At 40.7% G+C, this 13,136-nt stretch overlaps 1 protein-coding gene across 3 annotated transcripts in view; it reads right to left on the bottom strand.

Annotated features, from left to right (window-relative positions):
- Positions 1–13,136, bottom strand: part of TCF12 (transcription factor 12) — a 350,291-nt gene that overhangs the window by 61,646 nt on the left and 275,509 nt on the right. For all 3 annotated transcript variants that reach the window (XM_075897314.1, XM_075897315.1, XM_075897316.1), the window contains one exon: positions 7,256–7,308. In XM_075897314.1, coding sequence (XP_075753429.1) covers positions 7,256–7,308 — 53 coding nt within the window. The remainder of the gene's footprint in view (positions 1–7,255; positions 7,309–13,136) is intronic.

Raw genomic sequence — 13,136 nt, 5'->3', positions numbered from 1 at the left:
AACAGCCACTGCTTAAGAAGAATAGAGCCACAATAGTAGAATTCCTATGGTATTACAGAATTTTGGTGCCTGCAGAGTTTAAACATGTATTACAGCCGGTCCCCGAGTTGCGAATGGTCAACTTACAACCGTTTGCATTTATGACCGAAGCTGTCATAAATGGCGGACCCTGAGTTACGAACGCGATCCGCACTTACGAACAGTGCAGTCACGTGTAACTCTATGGGGTCCGACTTACCGACCAATTGCTTGGTCCGTAACCGGTTCATAAGTCGGAGAGAGGCTGTATTCTTTTGCTGCTTTACAAATAAATAAATACAAGTCCTTGCCCTCAGGAGCTTATACTTTGACTCAGACATAACAAACAAGGCATAACAATGAAAAGTAGTGGTGGGAGTCTGGAAGGACAGGGGTTGGAGGTTACCCTTATAAGTAATCATGAGTTCTGTATATTGTTGCCAACAGAATTTATTGACTGTTTCAATGTTTTAAATGTTATGATTGTAGTAGAGTCCAGACCAAGGATAAGATCAATTATTGCTGGCATTCAAGGAGCTTGAGACTTTAGCAAAAGTACAACAGACATCTGAGTGAGAGGATCTGAATTTACCAATTGAGCATATGGCAACATTAGGCCATTCAAAAGCCAGGGAAGTACCCTGAGCACATTACACATACAACAGTCTCTAATGTGGTGCTCCATGATTCACCACCACCACACTGGCTAGCACAGAAATTAAAAAAATCTGGAAATAAATGAAAAATAATTCCAAGAATATATATCTTCATCCAAAAAGTCATCTTAATCCCATTCTCCAAAAAGCTGACTCTGTGTCTTCCAAGTGCTATAAGTGCACTATAGTTAGGAGCAAAGTCTCAGAAATATCTTCTGAGGGTATGTCTACACTGCACGCTTATTTTGAAATAACCTATTCCGGAATAGTTATTTTGAAACAGCATGTCTATTCTGCAGGGAAGCCTCAAAATTGGTCAAAGGCAGGCTTCCCTAATGTAGACGTGCTATCTTGAGTTAGAGCTTCAGGAGGCACTGGGGAGGAATAACTTAGAATGGCCCTGGTGATGGGCTATTTCGAAATACCAGCAGTGGAGCGTCTACACATGCCTTATTTCAGAATAGGCATTATTCCTCGTAGAATGAGGTTTACAGATTTCAGAATAAGCTGTTAATTATTTCGAAATTATTTTGAAATAATGGAATGGCTGTGTAAATGCTCACATTTTAATTTTGAAATGATGCTGGTTATCTTGAAATAACGGTGCAGTGTAGAGGCACTCTGACAGTTGCCAATGCTTGGTGTCCGAGAGAAATGAACAGAACGGGTAATCATCAAGTGATGCAAGAAAGGCTAGGGACACCATCCTTGCCCACCCGGGCTAATAACCACTGATGGACCTATCCTCCGTGAATTTATCTAGCTCTTTTATGAACCTTGTTATAGTCTGTTAAAACTAGGACCCTCCATTTGCTAGAAGGCTGTTACATTCACTCACTATGGTGAATTGTACTTTATTTTTAATGTGATTCAATTATCAGAGCCTTATAAGCAGACAGATATTTGGAAATATATCTGAAACTATGAATAAACTCAAGTTCCAAAATTCTCCATCTCAAAAGAAGTTGCTTTCAAGGGGGAAGATGCCCATTGAGCTGTTACCTTCCTTCAGGCCAGCTTTGTGTTTATATGTATAGGATCAGGGGGGTGAAAAAGCCATTCCTTTGCATTCAAGCCTATACTCAGAGTCCATGTAAAGACTCATATTGACTACCATGGTGCTGGATTCAACATTTGTGGTATCTCGTTTCTTCATACTTCTGTCTCTCTTTCCCACTCCACCCACACGAAAAAAATAAGGTAATTTTCCTTTTTCCTGTTATGTCACTGCTCCACAAGGGATGTTAAGAAGCATGTAATTTGTTAATCATTTAATCAACAAAAAATTGTTGACTACACGATTAATCGATAAAAGGTAGCACTGCTACCACTTAATCCTGGCTCCTGCTGGGGCCGCAATTACCCCTGCTGTGGCTCTGCACAAGCAGCACTAAAAGCCAACATGGAGGTTGATGCTGAGTCCCGGCGCAAGCAGGGACTGACCTAGTCTGTCAGCCAATCTGCTAAAAAATTTACTTGCAGTGGGCAGGGTCGTGGCGTGTAGTCAACAGTGTTAACCAATAAGCATCCGCTTATTGGTTAATCATTTAGTCGACTACACTATTACATCCCTATGCTCCACAATTGCTATTCATTCATAAAGGAGGAATTCTTACAATAAATGGTAAATGTAAGTGGCATATATTCTATAGAACGTGACATATCTAGAACGCAACAGTCTACAAAATCTTCTATCCTTATCATGCTTCTAAACTGCAGTGGACTTGAATCTAGAAACAGGACTTTGCTGTTAAAATATATTAATTGATCATTTTCCATTAGGTGGAATTTTAAACTTTATATAAGAATGTTAAAGTACTGTCTGAAGACTTAGGTAATATGTTGAACAAAGTACATATTAATATCTATTTTAATATTTTAATAAATAAATTATCTTTGGGAAGGAGGGGTTAAACTTAAATAATTGGTATACAGATAAAAATCAAGACTCCTCTCAGTGAAAAGACTATCTTACCAAAAAGACAGAGGACCTGATTAGCCTCTTGCATACACAGAAGAGCTGTAAATCTCAGCAAATCACATGACTGCACATGTGTTTCTACAGGAGCTGATTTTCTAAGATATGCATCAATATATGCTGTGTATGAAGGTAAAAATCTTAGTTAGGATGAAGATGATAAAGTGGCAAAAGAAGGATCTAAAGATATTTCCAGCATTAATCTTCAGATTTTTACAATTAATTTAGTTCTACTATTAATCCATACTAAATGCTGATTATTGTAATAATTAGAGCTGAATAAACATTTCATGATGAATATTTACCCTCTTTCTCAGCCCATGGAATGTCCACAATTAGATTACACTTTCCTTAGTTATTCAAATATACTTGATTTATTTTTTAATTATTTCCTCTACAGACTGACCAGTTCACTGCAAGGATTCAGTAACTGCTCTTTAAAATTTGAGCTGAACAGTGTTTAGTTATAATTGGTCTCCAGTCACATGGCACCAGTTCTATTCCCTGACTAGATGAAGATAACACTTCAATCAGAAGAAAGACTCAAAGAAACAAATGTGATTTTGAATTTTTAATGGAAAAGATAGTACAGGTTGAACCTCTCTGGTCTGGGACTCTGTGATCCAGCAACTTCATGTTGCCGGACCAGAGAGTCCCTGGACCAGAGAGCCCAACTCTGGGCAGCGGAGTCCTGGTGCTTCAGCAGCCCCTCAAGGGAGGCCATGGAGCTATGGTTGCCAGATGGTTTCAAAAAATACCGAACCAAAAACAAAACAAAACAAACCCACCAGTATGGTCTCTTTAAGAAACACGTGGTGAGGCTTTTTGGCCCTAACAGGCTGCTGGCAGGAAAAAAATTAGAAAGTACCAGACATTTTAGGTGTCTGGTATTTTCTGAATTTTTTTACTCAACAGGAGGCGAAAATACCAAAGTGTCCGGTTCAATACAGGACACCTGGCAATCCTACATGGAGCCCCGATGGCCCCTCGGAGCAGGCTGTGGAGTCCTGGCGGCCCCAGAGCAGAGCAGCAGAGGCTCTGAGGGTGCGGGGTCTGGCAGCTTTAGGGCAATGGAGCCCTAGAAGCCCCAGGAGCTCAGGAGCAGGGGAGCCTGGAAGAGGAGCCGACCTCCACCTGAACCAGCAAACTCACTCCTTTAGAATCAGTCAGGTCCCCAGGATGTCAGACCAGGGAGGTCCAAGCCATGGCTGATAAGTATAAACCATAGAATACTATAAATTTTTTCAATGCAACACAAGCCTTGTCTAAGGCAACAAGCTCAAAAAGTATACTACTGTGAAGATTTAATGAATAGGTGCCCTTTTTTCCTTGCCCTATTTGCACAATATGCCTAGGTTTTAAAACAGGGCTACTCAATTTTGGAAGCCCTGGGGTCCACAATGATACTCACAGCACGTCAAGGGCTGCAACTTAATTGTGACTGCATATACATGAAAATATATATGCAAATATATGCAAATAGCTTCTTTCACACTCACAGGCATGAATACAAAGATTAAGGCAAGACTACACAACACGCAGGCCCCATTGAAGTCAGTTCTGCTGATTTTAATAAAATGCAATATTCCCCTTGTTTCTACCCATATGACAGCACTTTTAATGAGCAATGACAATCCAGGAATTTAACTACTAAAATGCAAATCAATAGAAGACCATTATATTGAATCACCGTTGTGGAATGTGTTCCCAGTTGAAGCCATGTTCAAAGGATCCCCCCGTGGGCGACGTGTTAAGCCCCGCGTAAACCCAAATTGCACTGCGGGCCACAAACCAACGGGCTGTAGACCTGTTTTAAAGCATGTAATCAGATCTAACTGCCTGTAGACAAGCACTCTGAGTGCTTTGGGAACCCTTTTCTCCCTGCTGTATCAAGTTGTCCCAGCCATATAAAATATACTGTTTTCAACGCTGTCCTGGAGCATGAATGCTTAACATTAACTTCTGCAAACATTTTTACAAAAAATCCTCTACCATGTTAATGTCTGCAGAAAGCAAACACAAAAGCTAGATTCATTCAGATGTGAGTTTCAGATGTCACTCACCAAAATGTTGGATATGTTCATACAAACCTAATAATTTTTTAGCTATTTTGGTTTTTCACTACTAGGACAACCAAGGACAAGTGAAAAAAATCATCTAAAAACAAATAGTGTAAGAAAACATCTGACATGAGATGTCCACCACAACGCAAAGGAAAAAGTATTTTTTAAGACATAGGAAGATTATTTAAAAGTCCTTATCTTACTAAAAAAATAAACATTAGTTTTCCATGTAAATGAAGATTACCTAGAAAGTTAAACTACTATGAAGCATCTATGTTTACATGAGGTTTATAATAACTACAAATATTAAAGAGAATCAATCCTTTAGAAGCTCAATTCAAAATGTATTCTTATAACTTATATTTTAAGTAATAAAGCCTCGTTCCCCTCCTTTGTTATTTTTCATATAAGAATTATTTTAATTTACTGAATAGAACATCTGTAGCACAGAGATTAAATATGCTGATTCACTTTTTACCTTCGCCAAAATACAATCTGACTTGTTAGCATGGTACATTCCAAACAATTTTGTTGTCAGAATTTCAAGTTGTCATACATTTCTGTAGTCAATAAAACTAAATTTTGTTCAACTTTCCACCAAGACAAGGCATCTTACATTAAAAATATCAGACTTCTGTTTGATTTTGGTGTCATCCTGCTTAGTACATTCAGGACCATGATGATTTTACAAAATTTATCACCAGCATACTGATGACTCTCAGTATCTGCTTTCTCTTTCCATCACTGAGGTTTGTTCAGTGTTTAATAAAATAAGTCTTTTGCAATTCTGTTTCTTCATTTAGAAGACGAAAAATTAAATAAGAAACATTAAAAACATGCTGCTTTTTACCATTAGTGTTGGGTAAGAGAAATTAGAAGAATTTTTCATTCACTAATATGTTCTCTTTACCTGGCCAGTGCTACTAAATATTAATACGTAATTTGACTTTTATGACTCCTAGAATTATAGCAACAAATTACACAAAAACTGCATTGTTACATGTTTTAGCTACTCTATCATTTTAAATATATTTTTGTTAATCTAGAAGAAATCATCTGTTAACTGGAGAGGCACCCCTGTATAACACACAACTAACTTAAAATGTAAATTGCCAAACTATTTTTAGCTGCTGCAGAAAAAAATATTCCTGGCCTAGGAAATAATGAGTTCAGGCATTGTGTTCATTTTGTTTATCAAGCAGCTATTCAGCCTCTAGTGGGGCCCAAGTGCTTATGCAAGCAAAAGCTTTTAAGAGTGCCTGCAGCTGCAATCCTGGCTTCCAGGTAGGCTGCAGGTTCATAGCACAGCTGCCCCAGGCCATCTAAACTATCTCAGTTCCATCTGGAAGTACAGTTAAAATGAGATTTCAGATTCAGGGTTTTGTATATCACAGTGAAGGAGGAAAGGGGAGTGACTAGAAGACATCATCTATACTTCAGTTTTAATACTAAAATAAAATAAAATAAAATAAAATAAAATAAAATAAAATAAAAAAGAGCTCAGACCCTTTTTGCTCCTACTGCATTACGGTTGCCTGTACAGTGCATTCTATTCAGCCTATATGGCTTTGAGTTAGGACTCATCCAACTGCACCTGCACCAGTGTGTTAAGTACTGCCAAATAAAAGCCCAACATCCATTTACACAACAAAGAGATATACCCTGCAAGGCAGTAGAGCTTCTCTCCCCTCCCGTCTTGTTTATTCTTAACAGGGAGGAAAAAAAAAATCTTTCCTCACTTCAGTGGGGATTTTTCACTTCATGTGGATTTTTAAATGAAGATTCATTTATAAACAATTTTCATCCTTTAAAGAATAAAGTATATTTAATACCACAAAACACCCCTCTAGCATTAGATTATCACAGCCATTAATGATTTTTCCACCACAACCCTTCCAACCTTTTTCATCAAAGCCCTTTATTCTCAAAGGATAAATTTTCTAGCAAAGAGGGATCAACAAACTAGTTGCTTGAAAGCCTTCCTGATGGTAGGCTGAAGTTAGGAAAAGCTTAATGAAGGCTTTAAAATCCACCAGGGCTTCACAATGAACATCTGACTTGGTGATTTATGCATATTAATAACCTCAGTTCTACTGAGGCAAGCTGAGCTGTACATGTCCTCCGAATCTTAATGTCTTCAGCTCCATTGGGATTATTACAAATGTAAATTTCTAAGATTCTCAGCTATTAATCTCTGTCTGTCCTCCTGTTCAGCAACATAATGACTAATTAAACATCAAAAGACCTGTACAGGAGATCTTCTTTGACAGCTCCTGGTCCAGCTCTCTTCCCAAGAGGGGAATTCAAATGACAGGGACAAGTGGGTAAGTGCATATGAGTGAAGTACAAACCATTGATATGAAATCTAAAAACTATGCATGAAATGTATATTTACACCTTAGGAACTGCTGCAAAATAGCGTGGCTGTTTGTGGTCACTAGATAAAGCCTGCCTAATGATAACTGAAAAGACTGTGCATCAAGTAAACAGTGCGCTTTAAGCCCAATTTGTTTACTATAAGTTAAAAAATCAGTACTTACAGAAGAAGGCAAACCAGGGGGCACCTTTCTTACTTTCTTTGTCTGTAAAGGATCTGCACACAGAAAACAACACATTTCATCAGCTATGCTGTGTTAGAAAGGAGTAACAACAAGGAACAGCCACACTAAACAACTGATTATTTTCCCCACAATACAGTCCCCATTTTCTAGCTTCATACAACTTTTCCTCTGCACCAATGAAAGGTGTCAAACACATTAGAAGAAAGTTACAATGATTAACACATTTGTGCCTTTTTCTACAATCCTGCCCTTGCTCACATTACCTTTGATCTCAGGGGATTCTCCTTGCGGAAATGCAGTGACCCCTGACAACAACAACACTATTAGATATATTGATACCGTAGTGCATTCACTAAACAATGGCCTGTAAAGTGTATGAGGTGGAAGGTGGATTAACTGTGGACATCAATTAATCCCTTGCCTGTATTCTTGGTAAAATTAGAATTGCAAACACCTTTATAGTACAATAAAATTGAAATTAAGCTAAACTGTGGCTTTTAAAAACAATAATTTCATCTAAATGGATTACAGCATTCATATGCAGAGTTTATTGCAGCACCTCAGCTACCAGCAACAGTGAAGCTGATTAAACAACTAGTTAACACTCTTCACAAGTCACCAAGACAATCAAACCATATTTTTCAGAATATTTGGAAAGTTGAAAATATGGTACCCACTTCTCTACACCAATAATTCACTTCCATGTCACTAGGGAAGCCAGCTAGTACAGCTGCATACATTAAGAACTGGAAAAAAATGCACAAAATAAAATTTAATTCAACTATAGTCAATGTGCAAATTAGGTTTCCTGGCATTACAAGTCTGCCACAGTAAACAATTTTGTCTGTTGACATCATCATTTGTCTGTTGACATCATCATTTGTACTTTGGATTCATCCAGTTTTCCACAACACAAAATGAACTCTTTCCATCTTAATTTAGAACTACAATGGCAAATGTAACATTTGGATGTAGCAAGCTGAAAAGTATCTTCTTCCTCCACTGGGTAATGAAATGGAAAGATAATAAAGGGAACACATTTATTTTCTATTCCTCACTTCTCTCCAGGATATCTCTGCTATGATATGTATTATATTATGCTAGAGAAAAAAAAGTTACTTACCTTTTGTAACTGTCATTCTTCAAGATCCCATTCCATTCATTATGAGTGTGCACCCACATGAAGAGTTGTTGGGAGATTTTTGCCTTAGTGCAGTCAGCTGTGGTGCCCTTGAGTGCCATTCTCAAGCATCAGTACATCAGGTGCCACAGACCCTATGCCTTCTCACTTCCTTCTTGCTGGCAACTCCAACAGAGGGTTAGAAGGGTGGGTAATGGAATGAACATGAGCAACATATCTCAAAGAACAACAGTTACCAAATGTTTATTATCTGAATGCTTGCTCATGTCAATTCCATTCTTCGTGACTCACAAGCCATGTCTCTGGAGCTGGGCTCAGAGTTCAAAGTTGTGCAGCTTGCAATAATGCTTTACCAAAGCCAGTGTCATCTCAGCCTTGCTGGGTAAGAGTGTAGTGAGACGTGAACATGCGAATGGATGCCTTGGTGGAGTCTCTAAAGATACCTGGATTTGGTAATTGGGCCTGGAAGGATGCTGCTGAGGTCTGCGCCCCAGTCAAGAAGACTGCTACAATTGCTGACGAAGGCACTTTTGCCTGATCATAGCAAAACTGGATGCATGCAATGATGCATAATGAAATTCTCTGAGACAATCCTTCACCTCATCTGCCACTATTAGGAACAGCTGTGTCAACTTACAGAAAGATTTGGTCCTTTCAATGTAGAAGACTAGTGCTTTCGTAATGTCCAGGGAGTTCAACCTATGCGCTCTTCCGGCTTATGATGTTTTGGGAAGAAGACTGGCAAGAATATGTCCTGCCTTGTGTGGAACTGCAAAACCACCTTGGGCAAGAAAAGCTGGGTGTGGCTGCATCTGGACCTGTCCTTGAAAAATCACTGTATAAGGCAGCTTAAAGCTAAATCCTCTAATCTCAGAGATCTGTAGGGGAGACATCACCACCAGGAATGACTCCTAAAAAATGGAAATGAGCCATGTAAGCACTCGAATCAGGTCCCATGAAGGGACACGCTATCCGAATCAGGGATAGAGTTGTTCCAGAACTTCTAAGAGCCAGACCACGATATGAGCAAAGACCAATCTGCCCTGGAATTAGGGATGAAAAGCTGATATGGTGCCAAGTAGACCTCCATTGATGAAACAGACTACACCTGGGGCTTGAGATGCAGAAGACTGACATTCAGGATTGACTGCAGCAAGGCCTACTCAGGCCTAATATCTTGGGTCAAGGCCCAAAATGTGAAATACTTCCATTTGGCCAGATAGGTTGCTCTGGTGGATAACTTTCTACTCTCCAGTAGGACTTGCTGGACACAGGCTGAGCACTCCTGCCTTTTGGCATTCAACCATGCAGCACCCAAGCTGTCATGTGCAACACTGCCAGGATCAGGTGCAGGAGATTGCCATGGTTCTGGGATAGAAGTTAAGAGCAGAGAAGCAGCTGCAGTGGGGCTGTTACCTACAGGTGCAGCAGCATATTGAAGTAAGGCCAAGCCGGAGTTATCAGGATCATTTTGGTCCCGTCCTGCCTTATCTTCATGAGGTCTCCGTGGATGAATGGCACTTGTCAGAAGGCATACATTAGAGCCCCACACCCCAGGAATAGGAAGACATCTGTCAAGGGGTTCCAGCCACCAAAATGGACTTGATTGGGAATACAGTGCTAGCGATCTAAAGAGGCAAACTGGTGACCTGTGCTGATGCAGAGACCAGGATGGAGTGATGAAGAGCTCTGCTTCAGCTCTGAAGACTGGAGGTGTTCACTTATCTTCTGGGAGGCTTTCATGGCTGACTTGCGGTTGTTACCATTTCAGCATGTGGTGCTGCCTACATTGGAGAATCCTTTTCTCTCTAAGCACCAGAAGAGGCTGAAGTGGTGCTGATTCCACTATAAGTTTGGGTCCCCTACTGCTCCCTGGAGTCATTGAGGGATCCCTTTTGGTGAAGGGGTAGGAAGTCCCCTAGGAAGATGTATCCCCATGTGGCTCCGGAATGGGCAGGCGACCCAACAGGACCCTTTACTCAATGCTCTTTGGTCCTTCCTGCTCAGTGTCAGGTCATGCTTTTTCTACTTCTTCTTTGGCATGGGCAAAGGAGGATGATGTTGGGTAAAGTGGTCCTGCTTTTAGCAGGGGCTTGGACATGAAGACCTTCTGAGGTCTCCTCCAACCCTATTATTCTAAAGCGGTGAGGAGGGGCAAGAGAGGAGAACCTAAGGCCCAGGGCTTGGATGCAGCCCCTGGCTTGCCTGGATCCAGTCCCTGTGGCTCAGGGCTCCCTCTCCCAGCACTGGGGAGCCCGTGCTAATGCTCCAGCCCCCTACCCACCGCGGGGCTGGAGCACACAAAATATACTGGCCTAGGACCCTGGAATACAAGGGGAATGTGGAGAGTATCTTTCTCTTTCTTAGTTGAGGGCCCAACAGTTTGGTTTGGGGTTTTTTTTGTTTTATTTGTTTTTGCTTATCATTTGTGCGCAGATCCTGACTGATTTTTCTGTGTGTCAGCGGCTCTCTCACCTCTGGTGTTTGGAATGAACTATGCACTGTGCCAGGTGCAGGCTCTGGCCAGTAGATACTTACCTTCAGGCAGCACCTAGACAGCAGCCCAGTAGTACCCTCCGGCAGACTCCTTGCCTTCCATGCCCTCACACGCCACTCCAAGCAACTAGCTGCAGGGGCAATGTGCTCTCTGTGCATCATTTGCCTTTTGGGGGTGGGGAGGAGGGCTCTCTGCATACTGCCTGTACTACAAGCTCAGCCCAGGAAGCTCCCATTGGCTGGTTTTCACCCAATGGGAGCTGCGAGATTGTGTTGGGGACAGTGGCAGTGCACAGAATACATGGCCCCTGCAACTAGCTTCTCTGAGCAGTGTGAAAGAGTGCGGCAGGCAGGGACTCGACCAGAGGCTCCTGTTGGGCCATTGAGTGGTGGGTGGGTCAGATATGATAGTGTAGGAAGCTAGACTTGGTCCACAGATCATTTTTTGCTCACTCCTGGCTTAAAACCATGAAACTAGGGCATACCCCATCAGGAACAAAATCCCCACTGGAACCTTAACTTGCTATTTCAAAAAACTCAACTATTTACAGCTCTAATACACAAATGAAACAAGGAAACCGCTGTTGACTTGCTTAGGAAAAGGAGAGAGATGCTCTGACCAACCCCATGAGCACTAAGAAGGAACTGAAAGGCCAAAGGGCTGTTGGAACCTGATATACCAACACACTCCAGGTGGCATCACAATCAACCTTATGGATATTGCTAAGGCAAAAATCACCAACAACTGGCATGCACTCACAGAAAAGAGAGTCAACATGAGCAAGCAGTTGAAGAGGAACTACACTTCAGAAATGTTTACACTGTATTTTCTAAAATTACTGCACGTATTTTTAGGGAGGTGGGCATGGGCTGAGAATACCTCTCCTTTACAGCCACAAATTCTCAGGTCTTGAGTTGCAGCCACTCAGTTCCCGCAAGGACAAGAAGGACTCCACTATAGATCTGCAAAGGTTTGCCCTCCCCCCACCTTTTTTCCTTTTAATAAGCACCAGAAGCTAGAATAAAATTCCTCTGGAAACACCAAATTGGACCAAATCTTATAACAAAATCTCATGACACCAACCAATTTTAAATAGTTTCCACATAAAATCATAGTTTATCCTAAATTTTAGGATTGGAGATCCCACTATGCAAGTTTCACATCTCTAGTATCTCACTTCACATTCAGTGTCATTCTACCTGTGTCCATAGGGGAGACGTATGCCGTTACCAGGTATCAGTCCCATTCAACACCTAAGTATACTACTCTACAGCATTTGGTCACTGTTGATTCAATCAGCACAAGAATAAAGATCATTCCCAGCAACTGGAATTGTGTCCTTGTCTGCACATTTGTGCCCTTTTCTAAAATCATGCTATATGCTCACCTTAACTTTGATTTTCAGAAGTCAATTATCCAAAAAGGATTACATTAATGTGAACTAGCATACTTTTAGTTTGCATTTACATGGGGGAATTAACAGTGCAACACTTTGGTCTTAAAAGGAGAGCAGTGAAGACAAACCCTCAATCTCCTACAAAATTGTCTATCACCCTTGCTCTAGCACCCAGCCAGCCTCCTCACAAGGTGCTCGACTGAGTGACCAGTAAGTCTACATTCTCTTTAAATGTTCCTGTTCTCAGCCACATCCTGGACAGCTTTACAGATTTCTTTATCAACAGTTCTCATCTGTGTTAAGAAGCATGTGTTAAAAAGGACAGTGTAAAAAAACAAAACAAAGTGCTCTCTATCCCCAAAATTAAAGGGCAATTATCTTTGTGAATGAGATTGAACGTCAGAAATGCACAAATGGGAGCCAGTTGTAATTTTTGTAAAGGATAATTCTACCAAATCTGACATGTCTAATTGAAGACATGAAAGACATTACTTCAAACATATTCAGTACCTATTTCAATATGTCACACAAATGGATAATTTCTAACAACTGCTAAAACTCCAAGAAAAGAGGTCTCATTTTATGAAGTTTTGTTGTGGATAAACAATGGTTTAAATTGTTAAGTTACATACGGTTAATTTACATATTCTATGTGGCTTAAATAAATCTTCATTTGATGTATATAGGTAAAACTAACATGCACGAGAAGAACCAGAAATGTGCAGAAATAAGCCAGACAACTACAACAATCCTGGGATTGGGGGAGGGAGAAAGCCCTGTCAGACAGAGGGAAAAGGCCCCCACCGACTGGGAGGCTTATGGGGGA

The sequence above is a fragment of the Pelodiscus sinensis genome, chromosome 14 (genome assembly GCF_049634645.1).
Source record: "Pelodiscus sinensis isolate JC-2024 chromosome 14, ASM4963464v1, whole genome shotgun sequence".
Lineage (NCBI taxonomy): Eukaryota > Metazoa > Chordata > Testudines > Trionychidae > Pelodiscus > Pelodiscus sinensis.
The sequence above is the reverse complement of the archived record's forward strand: the minus strand, read 5'-3'. Positions and strand labels throughout refer to the sequence as shown.